Source organism: Rhipicephalus microplus, chromosome 8, assembly GCF_043290135.1.
Source record: "Rhipicephalus microplus isolate Deutch F79 chromosome 8, USDA_Rmic, whole genome shotgun sequence".
Classification (NCBI taxonomy): domain Eukaryota; kingdom Metazoa; phylum Arthropoda; class Arachnida; order Ixodida; family Ixodidae; genus Rhipicephalus; species Rhipicephalus microplus.
This window is the reverse complement of record NC_134707.1, coordinates 42441307-42462782: the sequence shown is the minus strand read 5'-3', so window position 1 is coordinate 42462782 and position 21476 is coordinate 42441307. Positions and strand designations below refer to the sequence as shown.

Below are 21476 nucleotides of genomic sequence, written 5' to 3'. Positions count from 1 at the left end.
AAAGCTGTCCATGCGCAGGCCTTCATAACAGCGTTTCTTGACTTGCCTTTACCCTGTTTTCTGCAGATGTTTCGTGGGTTTAAAAGTGCCACAGCATGTTGACCTCCCCCACTCTGAAATATTCGCGTTCAAAGTTACGCAAGAGTGGGCTTAACTTTCTTGTGCACCTCTTTGCTAGTCCAAGATACTGAAGTGTTATGCTCTTACTAGAGGTGGCAGTGTTTCTAATGTTTGTATTTCCATCACATTGACCAAGTATGCGATCTTGGCTTGACTGGTAGCACATTCTCAACAAATGTCTTTGTGGCACATGTAGAAGGCAGTACAAAATAAATAGGCAGACATTCACACCGGGAGCTAACTTCTAATAATGCTTTTTTTTGTGGAAACCATGGTGTGCTTATTCCAATTTGTCTAACAAGCAGTAACCTGTTTGGCTGTGAACCAACAAGACGTTGAACTAATAAAAGCTTCACATCTTGTTGCTCTCAAATATATATGTATTGGCAAGCTATCTGTGACACTGTCAAACAAAGAATCAGAATATCTGTGCATGCCTTAAGATATATTGCTTCGTTTACATATCTCGTGGCTGTGACTCGTCAACCGAGTGAACAAATGCACCCTAGTTTTCTAAATTTAAAGCATTTTTGAAGGTAGCACGGTCTACATTTATTTGTCTATAGTTTTGTCCAGCCGTTTGCATCAGGTACAAAGAAATATACTGAAGATTATCATGTAGCCTCTGCAAATGGTTGCTTTCAAGCAGGCTTTGCATGCTTGGCTTGTGCCTACAGGTATTGCACAATTCAAGACGCAGCAGCGTATGATAGAACAGTAGAATCGAGAGCAACTATGTGCACGAGCTAAATAAGTATTTTAACATGAGCGGACAGTACGTGTTATTTGCCACACACATGACCTCATTTAGAATGCCCATTGGTGAATGGGCTCATAGAAATGTCACTCAGCTGTGTATAGGAAACAAGTTAACTGAACCTAAGGGTATCTTTAACTGCTACAAATATGCCTTGTTGAGGTGCTGCACATTTTCTTCCAGAATATTGGTGTCTGAGACATCATGTGAAGAGCGTCTACCACATCAGCATTTATATGGCTTGCCAAGTAACGTTTGGCCGAACCTTCCTTCTTTTCACATTTCGTTTTGCAGTAGACATCCTAGAATGTAAGCGCTGCTGCAGTGTGTGCGACTCATTATTATGAATTGATTCCGGCATGTTTAATCTCACACTTCTATTTTTTTCTTGCAGCAATGAGATGCTTCACATATGCCTGCGGTGACGTTCTGCTGCGCTAGTCTGATGGAAACACCAGCTGCGAAACTTGAGTTCTTCAGAATTGGAGAAGTTGCCCTTCTCTCACCAATGATGACACAGACTGCCCTATGCTAGAAATTAAAGATTGTTTTTCCACGGATGACGCAGAAAACCTTTGATGTATTATGGTGTTTGTTTAGTGCTGGCTGTGGTGTGGCGAAGTCTACTTTTACGTGTGGTCACACGTCACCTCATAAAAAGAACAATAAAGCATTTATTTTCCTTTCAATATTGTCCACTTTTTGTGTTAGAAGCACCCAAGCAGTGCTCTTCCAAGGAGCTCTCGCCATGTGTTAAGTGTGTGACAAGCATACTCGAGATAAATACTCATTTCCCCAAGGAGTAACTGGAAGCATGTGCAGTTGGTTTTCAGAGAGTAACTGCGAACACGTGGGAGGAACGGTAAAGAGTAACTTTTGCTCTGAGAAGAGCAACTGGTGGGAGTAATGGTTGGTCGGCAGGGAGCAACTGGTGGGAGTAACTGTTGGTCTGCAGGGAGGAACTGGAGGGAGTAACTGTTCATCCCCCGAAGGAGGAACTGAAAGGAGAGCAACGGTTCCTCCCTCTGCAGTTACTCCTTTTAGGAGAGTAATGGGAGTGGCAATGCAATTGCTCCCTGAAAGGAGCAACCCCTATACCCCTGTTGCTCCGTTTTGGCTTAGAGTGTAGAATGGGATACTATACAACAAAATTATTTGGTTTATACCATAAGCGCAGAAGATTCTTAATGACATGTTCAGCATAAAGAATATATAAAGTGTGCGTGCGTGCAGAGTCTATTCGCAGAGTGCATTGTTCTGGACATGTAAGTCAGGAAGCTTGCCTCAGGGCGCATAGACAAAGGCACCTCTAATACGCGCTATGGTTAATAGAAACAACGAGCTATGTGAGTTTATATAAGAACGTATCATCATAGAGTTTGAACGCAAGCTTCAACAACTATGACGTCTTTGATGAGCCAAAACAGTCTCGAAGAGCAACAGCTAAGATCGCAAAGGTACGGGCACCTTGAATGCACATTTTTTAGCTTATGTGACTACTGGCATTAACTCTTGCAGCATTTCGACGTCAGGCATGATTACTGATAAACATGGCGTTATCTCAATTTTCTGAGAGATGCGCTGTATAGGAAACACCAAGCAAATTTTCACCATTGTCTGAGTGAGGTAGTATTGTGATTTCTTTTTCGCTCGTACTACTTCTACTGTGCGCGCGTCGTAGTGTAAGAACATCGATTATGATAACCGGAATAAGTGCATGTATTATACTATACAAATCATGTGTAAACATAGCGCGAGGAAAACAGAACAAAGTGAAGAACACAAAGTAGAGAGGTGCTTTTTCTCACGCTGCGCTTCGAGATGAACATTTACCACCTTGCCCAGTGCTGTAATATCGTAAGCAATATGAGCTGGCACACACGATAGCGTGGCAATAAGCCTCAAAACCAAGATGACGTGTTTCGTGGCTGGCGCTGCGGAAACCGGAGGGTAAAGAGGAACGCTGTTCCACTGTCTGTCGGCACTCCCCCTTCGCTATAGCATTGCGGGCAAAAAGCAGATCATGGCGTGATATCTGTCGCTAGTGATAATAACACTAAGAAAACCGCGCGGAAAACAAAGTGAGTGAAAGACGGGTATCAAAATGCGCAGCCACCACCTAAACCCGACTTGTTCGAATGGAGCTCTAGGGGGCGGCACCGGATGTAATCGCCCTAAAGGAGCACTTGTTGGGCGCTTATGACGTTGACACTCGTTACAGCTAGACACGTATTGTTCCGTCGTCTGGCGCATTTTGGGCCAGTAGAATCTTTCTTGAAGACGGCACAGAGTTTTCGGTGTGCCTAGATGACCGGATGTTGGGTAATCATACATAGCCTGCAAAACATAAACGCGAAGACTCTTCTGAACAACCAGAACATATCGTGAGCCGGTGTTGGTGTAGCTCTTTTTGTACACTAGCCCGTCTCGGATGCAGAAGCGCGTAGGCGATGATTTTGGTTTGGTAGCAAGAAGCTGTTGTACGGTGCTGTCCCTTTGTTGCTCATCCTGAAAGGTCTTGTTATCGGGAAATGGGTGGTCGAGTGATGCAATGTAGGTATCGAAGGTGTCCGCGTCACATTCAATCGTTGGAAGCGGCAGTCGCGAAAGACAATCTGCGTCAGCGTGACGTCGGCCGCTTTTATAGGAAACCGTGAAGTCATATTCTTGTAGACGAAGTGCCCAGCGCGCCAGCCGACCAGATGGGTCACGAAGGTTGACCAACCAGCAGAGAGAATGATGGTCTGTCACGACGGTAAAGAAGCGTCCGTACAGGTAGGACCGGAAGCGCTGCACTGCAAAGACTACTGCAAGGCATTCTTGCTCTGTGACAGTGTAGTTACGCTCGGACTTGCTGAGCGAGCGACTTGCATACGCTACGACGTGTTCTTGATTATCCAAGCGTTGAACCAGGACAGCACCTACACCAATACCACTGGCGTCTGTGTGAATCTCAGTGGGAGCGAGAGGATTGAAGTGGCGAAGAATCGGATGGGACGTCAAAAGAAACTTCAACTCCGAAAAAGCAGACTCGCATTCCGGGGTCCAGTCAAACTGCGCACCTTTCTGAAGCAGACACGTGAGCGGGTATGCGATATTGGCAAAGCCAGGAATGAATCGGCGAAAGTATGAACAAAGCCCCAAAAAGCTTCGCTGTTCTTTCACCGAGCTTGGCTGCTTAAATGCCTCCACTGCGGCCGTCTTGGCGGGATCCGGTCTTATGCCTTCTTTGTTTACTAAGTGTCCAAGGACGAGTGTTTGGCGCTCTCTAAAACGACATTTCTTTGAGTTCAGCACCAAGCGTGCTTTGCTTAGACAGTCCAGTACGAGACCAAGGCGTGTGTTGTGCTCACAAAAGGTGCGCCCAAAAATTACAACGCCGTCCAAGTAACACATACACACTTCCCACTTCAATTCACGTAGAATGTTGTCCATAAATCGCTCAAAAGTTGCGGGCGCGTTGCAGAGTCCGAACGGCATCACATTGAATTCAAATAGTCCGTCTGTTGTAACAAATGCCGTCTTCTCTTTGTCTTCCTCGTGCATAGGAATCTGCCAGTAGCCTGACCTCAGATCCACAGACGAAAAGTAAGAGGCCGATGATAGACAGTCGATAGCATCATCAATCCGCGGGAGTGGGTATACGTCTTTTTAGTGATGGCGTTGAGATGGCGGTAATCCACACAAAATCGCCATATCCCATCTTTCTTCTTCACTAGAATTACTGGAGCGGCCCACGGACTACATGATTCTTGAATTACATTTTGCTTGAGCATCTCGCAAACCTGTTCATTGATCACTGCGCGTTCGGAAGGTGATACACGATATGGTTTCTGTCGGAGAGGTCTCTGAGATGTCGTGTCGATTCGGTGCTTTATACGAGAAGCAGGGAATGACGGTGAATCTTGCTGTGCGAAATCAAAAATACCAGCATGTTTGCGCAGAATACTCGCCAGTTCATTACGTTCCTTGGTGCTGAGTGACTTATCAATCATAGCCATAATGGTGGCGTCCCTGACGTGCAGATTATCGCAACGGGTCTTATCCGGGGAATCATTGCTTTCTGCGAGGGTGGCAAGCGACAATACTTGGTGTTCACGAATCTCTGCAAGTTTCAGACCCTTCGGCAGCACTGTAGGTTCATTAGAGCAGTTAATCGCCCATAAACCAGTATGCCCTTGCGCAACCGATAATGTACAGTAGGGTATTAAAACTGGCTTCTTTATGCAACTGAGATGCACGGGCTCCACAGTTGCGTCAAATGTTTTCTCGCTTGCAGGTGAACAGGCAACAGGGACACATTTTGCAGACAACGGCGGCACAGTTGTGTCCACAGACACGCAAAGAGCACTTTCTTGAGAGGGCGAGTTTTCCATAAACGAAACTGGGATATCAGAATCTACTGTAATTTGTCCTGTGCGGCAATCAACAGTAGCACCACATAGCTTCAAGAAATCGAGTCCCAGAATGACGTCGTGCGTAGTATGAGGGAGAACAGCAAACTCCGCGACAAAGTTCTGGCATGCCAAACTAACAGTCACAGTGCAGACACCAACAGGTTGTAACACCTCTCCGCTCACTCCACGAAACGTATCAGGACGATCCCAACGAAACATAACCTTTCGTCCAAGAAGGCGGGTGAAAACTAAACTCATCACTGACACGCTTGCACCTGTGTCCACCAACGCCATCGTCGGTACACCATCGATAAGCACTCGAACCTTATTTCTAAGCATGGAAGCTAACGGAGGTATATCTGTTGAAATCGAGGAATGTCCGGCGACCTCACCTCCAACGGCCGCGCCGGCTAGTTTTCCGCAAGAGGCGAGGAGTGGCGGTGCCGAGGAGACGGTGATCGGTTGGCACGAGGGGCAGGTGGTGGTGTCACACTGCGGTCAGAGGCCGGAGATTGGTTTCGTCGAACCTACCACCTTGTCGCTGCAGCTCTTCACGCACAATTGCCCGAATAGTAGCCGCAAGGTCGGTGGGCGGGCTCACGTCGACGCTGGCAACCATTGTCACATTTGCCAGCCTACCAAATTTCGGGGCGATGCGACGAGTCTTCAATTTTTCAAACGTGCGGCATTGGCGTTGGACGTCGGAGGCAGAGGTGAGGTCATCCCTGCCTATCAGAAAATTGTAAACGTCTTCCGCTATGCCTTTCAATAGGTGTCCGACCCTGTCTTCTTCGGACATCTGCGGGTTTATAATCTTGCAAAGCTTAAGGACGTCCTCTATATAAGCAGTGCAGGTTTCTCCAGGAGTCTGGGCTCTTCCAGCAAGAGTCCGCTCCGCGCTTTTCTTTTTTGAGTCGGAGTCACCAAAACACTTCTTGAGTTCTTGAGCAAGAAGAGCCCATGTTGTCAAGGACTCTTCGTGGTTTTCATACCACATCAGTGCAGTGTCCGTGAGAAACAGCGCGACGTTTTCCAGCTGATCGATAGAGTTCCAGTGATTGTACCGGCTCACCCTTTTGTAGTGCGTTAGCCACGCGTCCACATCTTCTCCTGCCATTCCCGCGAACGGGCGGGGTTCCATGTAGTGATGCCGAGGTGTAGTCAGTGTAGATTGACGCGAAGTCGAGGCGGTTGATTCCTGACCTTCGCTCTGGGTCATGACGACTGTTGTCGGCGGCAGACCGGCAAGACGACGGCTCCGGCGAACTCCGAACAGCTGTGGCTCCGTGGTACGTCGACGTGTCGTACCCCGCACCTCCACCACTCTGTTACGCCTACGAGGGGTTTATTCGAAGCAGACGTAACGGTCGACTCGACGGTATACCGCAGTGAACGCGAAGTAGCGAGCTCTTGCCACGAACCGAACGTCCTCTTCTTCTGCTACCACCATGTTCCCCGCTACACAGGTGCACATACCTAAATTACACATGTGGTAACACTATTACAGGCAAAGCATCACGGCAGCGTGTTCGTCAAAGCCAATATGTCAGCAGCTACATGGCCTAGTGGGTCGTTAGGTGTGGCTGGGCGCATTACGTGTGTTCATATTACCAGTGGCAGCCACTGACACGCTATAAGCTGCCGTTTTGCAGCACCAATCTGGAGTGTTCTTAGCTGAGGATTGAGTGGTTTTATCTTTCTATTTTAGAGTCCGATTCTATAGATTATCTGTTTCTGAGTCTAACCATATCTCTAGTGCTCATGTCAACTACTTCTCCTGGCCAGGCGCAATCCGCCTGATCAGTGTCCCTGCCGTATAATGAATTGCCGCTAGACTCCTTTTTACGCAGTGGTATCGACAGCATTCCCATGGCACTGGTACCTACAAATGGAGGCTTCATCAGACTTACAAACCCTCAGGCGGTCCAAAAGGAACTTAAAACAACTTCAAACCATTTCCAGACCATCACAGATGTGCGCCCATTTGGGCGAGGAGGTATCGTGTGTAGGTCGCTGGATCAGACCTGCGTGCAGGATCTTCTCAAATGCACCTCGTTTGCTGCTACCCCGGTGAGTGCTTTCATTCCGCCTCACCTTGCATGTACCAAATGCCTTGTACAGCTTGTACTCCAAGCTGAGTCCAGATGAGACCCTAGACAGGTTTTCTGGAACAGGCGTAATTTCTATTTACCAGTGTAATCGCCTTGTCGACAAAGAGAGAGTACAACCGAATCTGTCATCGCGACATTTGGGGGCACAAAGTGCCGGTCAGAAATAAAATAATAGCCACTGATCTTCCGAGTAGAACCCCTCGCTTCTCGTCCGATTCAGCGCAAAAACTGCTGGTGATTCGGCCACAGTGCAGGAAGATGTAAATGTAACGTTCGTTGTAGCACCTGTGGAGAGAGCCATCCTTCAAGCAAGTGTACAGCAACAGCGGAAAAATTTTGTCTCTGTGGGGGAGTCACGGCGCCGACAACTCTGACTGTTCGGCTCGTTCCCAGGAGGTTGAAATCCTAGAAGTTATTCACCGCCGCCGCTGTTCTCGAAGGGAAGCCATTGACATAGTAAGAGACAGGGCTTTTGGATACTCTGGCATTAGAGCGCGCTACACTTCCACCATAGACTCCAATCTATCGCAGGCTATTGAAACTGCTCTGGAAAAGGCAGTGAGTGAGGCATCGGATAAACTCATATCTATCCTTTCCGACTGTTTGGTGCAATTTTTTTTTCAAATCAGATTGGGCAAAGAGTACAGACTAGTACAGAACTTGCCGTATCGGACATTACCAGTGATGCCACTGAACTACGCAATGTAGTGTTGGATGAAATTTCTACATCTGCAGACAGGTCTAAGCAGTCAGGAACACAGGTGCACTTGGACCGACATACGCCTCAGCCGAGCACAAGTGCTGCAACGGATATGAATCTCCATATGCAAACTAACAAACGTACTAGTTCCCCTAACTTTACTGATCTCAAGTCCAAAACTAAATGGAATGAATCAGCTATTTTGCGTAAAGATGCTGAGAAGGGCCTGGCTTGCGCCTCTGCGGTGTGCCCAACACCAAAGATCAGTTGAGGGTACTACAGTGGAACTGCCGTTCTATATTCTCACCCTCAACCGACTTACATTACTTTTGCAATAATTTTAATCTTGATATTATAATTCTTTAAGAAACTTGGCTTTCACCAGATAAAAACTTCAATCTTGCAGGTTTTCGTTCTCTTCGATTAGATCACCCATCACGTAATGGTGGTTTGATTATCCTTGTACGAAGTAAATTATGCCATAGGGCAAAAATTTCTTTCAGAATGTCTGACTCGAATTGCGAATTATTAGCATTAGATTTGTGTCTCTGCGGATACCAGTTTTTTCAACTATAAATTGTTACTTCCTTTCCAGTGTGCAAAGTACGCGTTATCTTCACAGTGTTTTGGTAGCATGTAGAAAGAAAATTGTACTCACAGGAGACTTTAATTCAGATCATTTGTCTTGGGGCTTAAGGATATATTCTCGTGGTAGGTGACTGTGCACATGTGAATGGAATATTGAACACAACCTCACTGCCTGAATAAAGGCCATGTAACATTTGTCCGAGGTCAGACTTGCTCAGTATTAGATTTAACGTTTTGCTCAAATGCAAAGAAGGTTTTTTCATAGGCTGTTCTGGATTCGGCAACAATAGCAACCATCTTCCTGTAGTTTTTTATATTACTTATCTACTAATAACTTTAGACCAGCGAAAACGCACATACATCATCACCTCACATAATCATCTACTCATACACAAATGAGGGGAGTACCGCAAGGCTCATTGCTTTCCCCGGTGCTATTTAATTTACTAATGAGCGCCTTTTCACGTAAAGAGGATATAGCAACTTAAGTTTATGCAGACGATATTGCGTTTTAGGGGCGAAGCTCCTTAGGGCGTGGGCTGTGCGTCCCCTGTAGCCTGTATGTAGCCACCTCTAGTTTAGTTCTTGCAGTGTTCACTAGATGGCGGTACCGTCCCCTGTATGTAACCACCTCTAGTTTAGTTCTTGCAGTGTTCACTAGATGGCGGTACCGTCTCCTGTATGTAGCCACCTCTCGTTTAGTTCTTGTAGTGTTTACTACATGGTGGTACTTGTAGCTGATGATGAAAAGATGCAAGATGTTATAAACTAGAAAGCGGTACTTGTAGTTGATGAAAGACGCGAGGTCTTATAAAATAGGAATGATGTCACATATGGCGCGTGTCATTGGTTGAAGGCAATCGTTCGATTTAGTGCGGCGACGTACGCTAGGGGGAGCGATGTAATAAAATCGAGTGGGCAAAATGCACAGAGGATTCATGGTTTACCCGGTTTACCTCTGGAGCTTCGCCCACTCATCATCATTCACTTCGTGGATATGGCGGAATTTTTTTTTCAATGACAGCAAAACATTCAGACCTTATATCAACGGCAGCAGACTTAACATATTGGAGAGCTGGCTCGATGGCAATTGCTTTCTACTTATTCCGAGTAAATGAGCCCTCCTTGTTTTCCCGCTGCAATGCCCGTGCACATCTCTCTGTATTACCATCATGAGGATATACCACAGGTGAAATCTGTTAGAAAACCTTGGAGTAATTCATCATACATCGCTTAGCTGATGACCTCATATTGAATATATCACCGGAAAAGGTGTGCGGGCCATTGACATATTACGTAGGCTAAACATCTATCGCATTGGTATGAGAAGAGACACACTGGTAATGATATAACGCATGTACGTTCGTCCAATTTTAGAATTTGGTTGTGTACTTTTCTCTGGAGTTTCAGTGTACAAGTTGCGGCCTCTAATTCTTCTGGAAAGAGAAGCTTTACGCTTATGCCTTGGCCTGTCCAAAACAGTTGCTAACAATGCGTTGTATCTCGAATCGAGGGTCCCTCCTCTTTCTTGTAGAATTCCCTCTCTGACTGTTCCGACATTCTTCAGAATTTATGAATCACCATTACGACATTCAGAAACAGCCTTTATTTCTACTGCGGAATCATTTTTCGGTGCTAGATGGCCGCGATTTCCCATGCCACAAATTATATTTGTGCAAAATTCACTGGAGCTTCTAAACGCACGTATATGTGACATCATGCCGAGTCGTGATAATTCATACCCTGTGGGAATTCAATTAGACGATATTTTTCCGAATAACGCCAGATTACTTTCTCATAATATTTCGGATGGCATACTACAAGATCACTTGCGCAGTATTACAACAAACGTTATTATTGCTACAGATGCATCGCAATGTGACGAAATGTCAGGGGGTGGTATTTTCAGCCCGATTTTAGATTGCAATTATTCCCTTCGACTACCTGAGTACGTACCCGTTTTATGGCTGAATTTTTGGCAGTAGTGTTCAATTTACGCAACTTAGATACAGCAATTACATTAGCTGTCATAATAACAGATTCCCTTTCTCTCTGTGCAGCACTTTTTGTTGGGTGCTGATAATCAAGTAACAAAGGCGTTCTATGCATTAGTGCCTCTGCATTTGAGAAAAGTCCGATTAGTTTGGGCGCCTGGATATAAAGGCTTATTTCTGAATGAAATAGCCGATTCCTTAGCTAAGTGGTCAATTAGCGAACCAACTCTACCGCACTGTTTATCATCCGCTTATGTGACTGCTGCTCGATTCCCCAGATTTAAGCTTATGAAAGTCTTTAGAGGTACAGCACTTACAAACTCTATATACTGAATAACGCCATTTATTATATCCCTGGAGAAAAGACTTTTGCCGCACTCGTAAACAAAAAGTAGCAATCACAAGGTTGCGTTGCCGGGTACCAAATATAAATTTCTATAAACACAGGTCTGCTCAGGCACCTTCGCCACTGCGCGCGTTCTGTGATGAACTTGAAACAATATATCATTTCTTTTTGACCTGCAGGCGTTTCAACACAGTATAAAAAACTCTTTTAGAAATACCTTTACGTGGTATTGGTATGGACCTATCTGTGCTTGTCATTTTGTCTTTTGGAGCTTCCATTTCTGGTTTTTCTGAGGCGACAGTATGCATGGCTGTCCAGAACTATATTGATAAAACTAATAGGTTGCCTAATTAATCTGTTTGATTATTCTAACTTGTCTACAAAATTATATACGTGTAAAAATCAGATTATTGCTCTATTCTAAGAACAAATTCGTTTCTTTATTTACTTAATTGTATGCATTAGATCAAAAATATTCGGACGCCCAGCTGATAGCTTGTCTGATCAAGAACTGAATAAGCTCGTGTCTTTAATTTCTTCTCTATTCAGTTTGTGCCACTAGGTATTTATGCGTATGAATACAGGCAGCTTAGGTCAATAATGATGTGCTAATCCGCAATTCACACCCCAGCCATGCAAATTTACACTTCGTGAATTAATGAAGTCATCAGCGTAAATAATGATAATAGAAAGGTGTGCCACAAGGATGCGTTCAGCCAACTTACAACAGCTGCAGTGGGTTCTTGCACTGACAGTGATCGAAAATGTACGTTCTTTGCCAGAATTTTACTCTTTTGAAGAGCGATAGTCAAACCCGGATGTACATGAAGAACTAGACCTCCATCATTTTTTCTGCTTTCTAAAAGCTTTGGGTACAAGAAAATGTCTGAAAAAACAAAACATACCCACAGCTCGATATTACTGTCAAAGTAATCAATATAAAATTTCAGAAGTATACTTTTGTTGGGCTAAACTTACTTGCGCAAGTACCAGTTATGATGAAAAATGCAATAACAAGGATTATTACTGCGAATTTCGTTATACTTCGATCGCAAATAGCAGCCATCATAGGTGCAAATAAATTAAATACTCCTTGCCCACACTATCGCCCCTGTTGAAAGAAAAAATTACAAAAGTGTGGTTCAATTTGATTTAAGAAAACGGTCATGCACTATACAGTTAGTAAATAGGAAAGTAGTGCGTGCTCTGAAAACATTTCGCAAACTAATATTCTCAGGAAACGTTCAATACGGATTTTCCTTCTAATTTTTTTCGAACCACCTGTACAACTCTTTTATATATTTGTGTGTATCCACATTCAGCAAGATTCGGTGTTCACTCTAGGGACATGGCTTCGTAGATTTTACGTTCAGCACTGCTGAAAATTTATTCACGTAAAGCCTGAAGACGCTGGTCCATGAATGCCATCAACAACGTGAGGCTCTAGTCACGTGGCCTCGGAAACTGTCAAGACAGTGATGGTAACCATTGAATAGCCACGCCAGATTGTTTTAGGCAAGGACATGAAGCTACTCTGCAAAATCTGATTTGCATGCCGCGTTTACGGTGCCTCAAATGCAATAGGGAGTGGTCGCGATGATTGTTTGCTACGCGGTTCCCAACAAATTGCATGTGACATTGAAAATCGTGGATGTGAGCTTCGGGGCGAAAGCATGACTAACTATCGAGCTTTTCGATACGTGACAAGCTAAGCTTCGTTTATGTAAACACAGAGAATAATACACTTTTAGAAATAAAAAGCACGACACGCTTATTGAAAGAAAGTTCTGCTGACTGAAGCATTAAACATTTGCGATGCGCGACAGACGATTGCTTTGAGTTTGTGTTTGTGAGACTAAAAGGCTTTTGATGAATTTCCTTTAGGGAAAGAGTGAAAGGAGCATTGACGCTGCTACGAAAAAATGCGCTTGTACAGATAGCCTCTTATGAAATGCCTCCTTGAATTGTTGTGATGATCGCTCCACCACGTGTTTACTCGAATACGTTCCGCCAACCCTTTCACTTTGAACAAGTTATTTTTCCGAAGTCTGCCACGTTGTGAGTGGGCGCATCAATTTAAAATTGTGGTCAGGTAATGACAAGAAATAAGCGTCGGCTTCACCTGTCTTCATGCGCACGAATGTGGTGACCTTAGCGACGTTGAAACTGACCTCGGACTCTGATAGTGAATATTTCACTATACTCGAACGTATGCGTACCAGTGGCGGACGCTCCGCCCATAATAATTAGTTTCTTTGCAAATTCATGAACGCCCCGCCACGGTGGCGCAGTGGCTAATGTACCAGGCTGCTTACCCGTAGGTCGGGCGATCGAGTCCCGGCTGCGGCGGCTGCATTTTTGGTGGAGGCGAAAACGTTAAGGCTGAGGTGCTCAGATTCGGGTGCAAATTAAAGAACGCCAGGTGGTAGAAATTTTCGGAGCTTTTCGCTACGGCATCTCTCATATCATACGGTGGTTCGGAACGCTAAATCCTACATATTCATCAAATCAACAAATTCATGAACAAATCGATTGGAATATTTGAAACCTGAAATTGTAGCACATGTACCCAAGCTTTCTCATAACATTAAGAATGTTGCCAATAGACATAAGGTCCCGCTTGTTTTTTCGAGCCCTAGAGAGCTTCAAAGCGTTGCCTTCAAAAAAGAAAGGTTGCGATGAGAAAAGATGGTAAAAGAAGCATGCCTCGCATTCTGAAAATTAGGTGCAAGGAGTGGTGTGCGATATGCCACTGTCTCACAGAAAGTCGTTTACAGTGCAAGCAGTGCGCTGCCTTAATAACCGGATAAGGGAGCATGAGAGGAATATAAATAAAGCAGATGGTGCCCATCTTTTCTCCCACTGTCGAAAATGCACGTGTGAACCGATATTTCACGAGGCGAAGATGTTAGGCGGAAGTCGGAACAATCAGCTCGTGATCTAGGGGAGGCGTACCATATGAAGAAAAAAGGACGTAACTGTGCTAGCTACACTTCTGTCTACTTGTACAAGAACGAAATTAGGTTTTCCATATCACACGCTCGTATCTTGATATATGGTGTCATCGTGGTATATGCTCACTGCGTCTGCACACTCGTGCTCATATTTCATTGCAACGTTTGTAATTACCCAATTAGTTCCGGTGTGGTATCTCTCTCACATGTGATTGTCTTTGTAGAGCTAAAATCACTTTACTATAGGGGCTAAACGTTGATGATGGAGGAACTGTTATAGAAAAATTGTCCCTGTATCTGCATGTTTCTGCAAATGTAGTCGAAAGACGATAGTCTTGCGTGAGGAGAGAGTGAACAAGACATTTATTTGATGTTCTGTGCAAGAAAATCGGTGAATGATATTCTGGAGGTGCTGCGTTAGAGTGCCTCAAGCGTGCAGCGGAGGTGAACGAGCGCATCAAGTCACGTCACACGTGAGACATGAGCGCGATCTCGCAGTTTCTTTTGGAAAACAAAGCGCGTGGCCGTGCGCGCCCGTCTCAGAGGTGATAAGGTGTAGGACGCGAGGCGGCGGGTAGGTGCCACCACCGTCTCGTCTTAGCAAAGTGTTGGAAACTCTCCCCGTTCCGTGCAAGCGTTGCATGGTCAGCGCAGCGTGATAAGCGCTATGGTCCTTAAAATTACTTAGGTATGCCTTTTCTAGTAAAAGACGCACACGCAGAATATATACGTGTTGTCATGGTGCCCCAGACATGCGCAATAGTTGCTTTTCAATCGACAATTTGCACAAGCAAGAATGGTCAACCTTGAGCAACACTAGTGGGCGCTGCAGTTGGTGTCGGCCGTTTCAAGTGCCCGATGCCGTTAAGAGTGTACTAACAAACAAATTTACAGACAGACAGACCAAAATTTTTGCGTTGAACGTCCTCGAAAAAGACTATCGTCTTCAATAATGCACAGTAAAAAATCAACTTCTGTGGATAAGAGCTTCCCTTGTGAGTAATACCGATTCCTATAACGCAGATATCAGCGTTGTTTTTTTTCTTGCTTTATTCAATCTATCCGTACTCCTCCACCCCCTCCGAAAGCTCTCTGCACCTAACGTGCTTTCGCACTGCTTCCAGAATTGGATGCATACTGAAGCTTTCTATAGAAAACGTGGTTTTATTGTGAGCGCTAAAGAGCTTGTTTTGTGGGAATTCCGGTGTCGGCGTCGGTATTGGTGTCATTGGTTGTAAACAAAAAATGAGCATGATTCATGAATGAAAACTTCGAGAAACATGGAAACACAATGTATGCTAAAACTCTTCGGTTGAAGAAAAAATTGGATTCAGGCCTTCAGCGCAACAAGCAGGCGTATCATTGTCAGGTGTTGTTTCAAAGAGATTCAGAAAAAACAAACACTGTGAGTATGTCTTGTAGTGGGAGGAGCCTACTAACGCGTGTAGGACTGCGTGGCAGAAGCTTGGCATCGCTTCATGCAGCAGCAGCAATCATAAGAGCCAGATAATACAGCAATGACATCACATATTATTAGATACAAAGAGAGGCAATTTTTACATTAACCTATATTCATAGATGACTGACTTCTCCCCTCAAGCTCAATAATGTTCAAGCAACCTATTGTTGCTTCTGTCTTAAGTTAATAATTTTTGAACAGTATAATAGTTAAATTGTTAACTCATTGGCTGCTGCAAGCAGTGGATGCCAAATGCTCGATAAACAGGCTTGCTTTCCTACAAAAAAAAAACAAAGCTGTAAACAAGACTACCTCTGGCCAGCTGAGCCAAGTAATATTAGTTGTTTACCTATTAGATGTAGATTGCAGAACGTGTGGGTGCATTAGTGGCCCATTCATTACAAAGCGCTAAAGCATAGTTCATCATCAGCAGCAGCAGAAGCAACAGTGAACTCAACAACGTGAGAAACTGTGTAAGTTCATATGCTGCTTTACGGAGGCGTGAAGGGCCTTCGCTGGTTCGCAAAACAAAAACATTTATATGGTGTTCTAGGCATTCCGCAACTGTACTTGCAGTAGCCATTCTAAAATAGTTTGAAACGACAACGACCAATGTTACGTACGCAATGTAGGTTTCCTGGCGCATGGGCTGAGACATGCACATTAAATAGAAGGCCAATTAGCAGTCCAGAAGGCGACGCGCACGGGGCTGCTCTTGAAACGGAAGCTCGAGTGTCCTCCAAGATAACGCGCTGACTACGTAATAAACCGACTTTCAAAGTACGATGTCATGTCATGACGTCTTTATTGACATCACGTGATGTGTATTCATAGCGGGTAGAGGCGTCATAGCCAACGCTGCTCTGGGGCACTAATGATCAGTAGTGGAGTTTGAAGACCAATTTAAAGGTTTCTTCTTGGTAAAAAAAAATTTGCTGATTTTGTGTGAGGCTATGCAAAATAGACTAGTGTGAATGTGTAGCGGGCTGTAACCTGCACAGAAGTTGATATTGTTTCAGGGTGGATAAGCACGATACACAAACAGCATCCTGACAACCAGCACAATGAAGAACGTAGAACCCCATAAGCTCAGTGATTCATGTTGGCTATTGAGATTAATGTTGAATATGTGTTCACTTACCTCCATTGCTTTCGCAGCGAGGTAAGTTGCATGTTGACGAAGGCAGCCACTCTCAAACCAATGTTGTACAACTCGCGACGCCGTGCAGCTCAAACACACGACCTAAATAACGCGTTATGTTCCCGCATTCAGCTCAAGCTACCATATATTTACGACAAGCAGTCAAGGACTTATTGATACCAAAAACAAACACGTGACCATTCCAATGTAATTTATTGATTTGTGGGGTGAATACCTCAAAATAACCGGAAAGCCATGCTTCATAGCACGTTGTCCCTGTCAGTTACTTGTGGACAAGGCCTGGATGTGCTAACACCCAGCATGCTTTGATTAGCTGCACTTCAATCTATTAAACTAGAGTTGTATGTTTTTAGGGTTAAAGCTACTTAATCCGTTGGCCTGTCCTTACATGTTTTTTGTGACCGGTTCGTAACCACCCTAGTTTACAACTCTTTCAGCAGGTGGCACGTGTGTGAGTGACAACCAAACGGACGGATGTCCCGCTCCTCTCCCCCACCCCCTCTCTCGCGTCCCAACATTGATGCAGGCAACGTCTGTTAGCGAGTTTCTCGATTGAAACAACTGCCCGCCCGCGTTTCGCAACCGTTCGCTGGCCACCCCATAAATATAGGCAGTGGATGCTGAGCTCAAAGTAGTGCTTGTGGGAGATTTCTTTTAAACGTTGAACAGTAGTGACACCAGCGTGAAGAAAATGTTATCTTTGTAACGCCTAAAAATTATTTATAACTCTGTGCTCACTTTTCACTCGTCAACAAATTAAAACTTTCGTGATGTAGAAAAATTGTGGTTACATGGTAACATATACGAAGGAAAGAATGGTGTAATTTCATGACCATTTTTCTAGTATTTTGGCTACAAAATAGTTTCATATCTCGGCATCCACTGAGAACAAATGTTCATTGCACTGCTGAACATGTTCTCTGCTTCTATGGACTATATTTGCATTTTAGAAAACTTGAATCAGAATCCTCAAACGTTCCCGATGAATATTGAATAATACGAACTTGACATGTCCTTTCACAAAGTCTCAGAGACGTCTTTTTGTACAACCAAAATTTTACTTCTCTGAATAACTCGTGATATTCTTTCTAATTGTTAAGACTTTGTGCCACCGTACGCTTTCAATAGTGATTTTGTATTTCAGTACATCTAAGAGGATATCACAATTTGCTGAAGAATCAGCCTACACCACAATACGAAGTGAAAATTTCATAATCCCCTATTGCGCCAGATACTTAGGCAAATGAACTTATTCCATGTCTCAACAATCAGTAATTTGGGAGCCCCATTACGAAAAACAAGTTTTTTCATCGGTCTCACGGATGCCTTTGTAATATCACGAATTCTTCATGCCTTCTCTGTCCTGAATTCTCGTAATGCAGAGGAGTGAATACCTCCGTACATATAGCAACGCGTTTATCAAAAGAAGAGAAAAAAACAAAACGTGCAGCATTTCGAACGATGTATTTATAAAAAAATGTCAGAAACACTAAACATCTACGACAGATACCAAATCACTGACAAGCCCTGCTTTCTTTGCTCTCTTAGACATGGCACGTGCTCATACTCGGGCAACACTCACGTTAGGTTCTCTGAAGCTTTGGTGTTTCTTACTTGACTCCTGGACGACCCTTTTCCTGGTAAAGCCTTGTCGGTGTCTCGTGTTGGCCATCCGTTGGTCTACACACCCGTTGTTGTCCACAATGCTTTCACCAGACTCGCTGTCCTCTCTGCTTTTTGATCGGTTGGTTGTTCTTAAACGACCGCACCCCTGGAGCGGCGTTATTTGTGTTAAGCTGTACTGCCCGTTATTTCAGCCCTTTGTCGACGTGGCTGTCCGACAATATTTTGTTTAGTACCCACTTTGTACTGTTGTGAGAGGTCTGTAAGTGCGCCGCTAATCGCTGTCAGTGGTGTCTTTTCCACAGCGTGGTCCTTTTGATTACAAAAGCCCCCCCCCCCCCGCCCCCTCAGGACACAAACACCGCAAGGTGCAGACCACATGCTAGCCATTGTCATGGGCAGAACACTTTTCACTTCTGAAAAAAAAACGTTTTTGTTCGTTCGACATTTGTAAAGAATGCCAGCCTCAAATGAATTCTTACTTGTTTTCGAATACAACAATATTGACGCTCTTTAAACACGTCAGGCACATCCCCATGACGCGCTCATTCTTTTCCTCGGCATTTCACCGACGTATTAATTCTTTAGGCAAGTATCCTACTCGTAAAAGCCTCGGCTACTTTAGATGTCCGGGGACTAGTTCGTGTTCTCGTGCTACACATTGCTGAATTTTTTGGTGAGCTAACGAGAGAGAGGCTGTGCGTTTGACACCCTGTTGCTTCCAGGCACTGTGAATTCCAGAAATGGAGGCACTGTAAAGTGTCTATTTCACTGACAATGCAATGCCTAGTTTGATAACCACAGAAGCATGTTTCTTGTACTGGTACCCCATACAGGTGGACACGTTAAAGTACACAGTGCATTGTTCTTGACTCTCAGACTTCTTTACGAGAAATAAGCACTATTCAAGCCAAATGTACTACCAGTCCATCTTCGTGTTGATAGTCCTCAGAGGACTACAATGTTATTTAAATTTAGATATATCAGATTTCTTGCGCAGCTTACAAGACAACAACTCACAGGATCTTTTATGCTGACACCTAAGACGACTCGAATGAGAAATCAACCTTCTTTCTCAATAAAACCTGCATTATTCTTCCCCCGCCCTACTTTCCCATGAAGGCTTTTTGCAGGTAACGTCATTTTGCACTGCCTCGTTGATTGGCCATCTGATCATAGGGACAGTGCAAAACGACGTGATGTGATAACGTCACCGAAATATGTGACGTCATAAGGAAGCCATACAGTTACGTTATCATGTCATAACGACTGCCCCGCCACCGTGGTCTAGTGGCTAAGGTACTCGGCTACTGACCAGTTGACTCATAGGTCACCCAAGGCAGCGATGCGCTGGGCACAGACGGCAATCAACCACGAGCGCAGAAAATGTGAAACAATAAATATATATTCTTTCTCGTGCATGACCTCAAATGGCACCTGAAAAAATATGTTAATTAACTTCTGGAAAACAGGATGCCTACGTGGGTGCGTGACTGAACTTAAATATGTTCAGGCCGACAGGACGCCGAAAGTGAGCGCGCGATGGCACTGAAACATTTTATTGATGTGAAGTGGTAGAAGACTGGAACGATGAACTCATTTGTGAGCCATTGCTTGCAACACCTTCCACGGCGAACCATCGTTTCCTCAAGCACCGATGTATAAATAAAGCCCCATCATTCGTAACGTCATACACCGAGACGAGAATCACGAGCGGTGTCTGGATGAAAACTTTTTTATTTTTTGCACACAGGTCATACAACGCATTTACGAGTAGTGACTCACTATCTGTTTACAACAATGCATTCTTAATAATTGGTCGCGCGTCCTTTTTTTGTCCCCAAGTAATGAGTTTTATAAATCACAAGCGCCCCACAGAACATTGGGCTGCAAGCCTGATGATGCGCCTGAGCTTCAGGTACTTCCTCTTTTTACGCGGAGATGCTCGCTTCTTGTGGAGTACCTTTGTGTAAAAATGCAAATAGGTGAGCAGAAAAACCTTGGTCACTTGATTGGTGAGGCTTGGACCATGTTGTGCGCAGCCCAATGTGACATTTTTTTTACTAAGCAAGAAACAAGCTTTTCCAAGCTGTCACTGTGAAGCTCGTTGTAGCTAAACCACTTTGAAGAAGTGACTTCAAGGGCGTTTACAAATTCGAAGAGCTACTCCGAAAGTGCTACCCGTAGGCATCCGCACGAGGGGGGCAAAGGGGCCTGGCCATATGGGAGGGGGGCACTAAATCAGTTCTATACATTGACTAGGCAGCGGGGCACTATTTCAGTCATCTAAAAGGGGGGCGTAAAATCTGCCTCACACACTCATTTGATAGGGAGAAGGTGCCCTGCAATGAACCTTCGGCCCCTCCCCCCTAACTTCAAGCAGCCTATGGGCCTACCCCTTTCAGTGCGGGCAATTTCCTCATTCACATTGTGCTTGAAGTGCAGGGAGATGTACCTCTCGCCGAATTGCAGCTCGCATACAACCAAGTTTTCTTGAAGCAGCTTGTCAGCGCGCGGGATCGCTCTCCGCTAGTGCGCTAACAGAGTTCGTCCTTTGGAACTCCGAACAACACATGCTTCTTTTTAGCTGACTTGTAGCCTGTAGTGAACCCCGGGACGAAACGATTACTTTGCTTTCGCGCCATGAGAGTGCTTACAGAAGCACTGGTGGCAGAGTGCCACCGCAATTAAGAAAAAGAGGACGAACGCACCCGACGCAACTGTTGGAAATGTGCAAACAACGTATAAACGACTGTGCGCACCCCCACGCGCCTCCTCCTCGGATGCTTCAGTGCTCTCCGTAGGCGCCGCTTGGCGCTCATCACACTTTCCTATTCTAGCCTCTGTACCTGCGCCCATTGCTCGCGCTAGCGACGCAGCTGTGCTCTTCTTTTCAAGAGCACTCTCTAGAGGGCGTGCCGCCGCTCAGGCGATGCTCGCTTCACTCTCGGGGCGTGCTTCTGATTGGCAGGAGACTGCTAGGTGGCCACGCCTATACATAACGCTCGCTCTTGGCGCACTTCCTTCACTTTTCGCCGGACAGCACTTCGGGCGCGTCGATACCGCTACCTGTTATGAACACAGCAGAAGCCAAAATGGCGGCGCGGATGGCCCGCAACGCGGCTGTAGCGTGGGCTCGCCGTCAGGACCCTTCTCGAACTTTCCACTACATCCTATATTTCTAGATCCTCTCGCTTTGTACATTACAAATCACTTTAAAGCCTGTATACTAACATAAAAAAAAAAACGTTTCTCCGAGCTTATG

General features: G+C 44.9%; 1 protein-coding gene across 3 annotated transcripts in view; it reads right to left on the bottom strand.

Annotated features, from left to right (window-relative positions):
• The window catches only part of LOC142768479 (uncharacterized), a 37009-nt gene extending 18487 nt beyond the window's left edge, over nucleotides 1–18522 (bottom strand). For 2 of the 3 annotated variants that reach the window (XM_075870465.1, XM_075870466.1), the window contains exon 1: nucleotides 18171–18522. In XM_075870465.1, the coding sequence (XP_075726580.1) occupies nucleotides 18171–18260 (90 nt within the window). In that variant the 5' untranslated portion in view covers nucleotides 18261–18522. Of the gene's footprint in view, nucleotides 1–11738; nucleotides 11894–18170 lie in introns of those variants that run through there. The other variant, XM_075870467.1, reaches the window with a different exon arrangement.
• Nucleotides 18523–21476: the final 2954 nt, after the last annotated feature.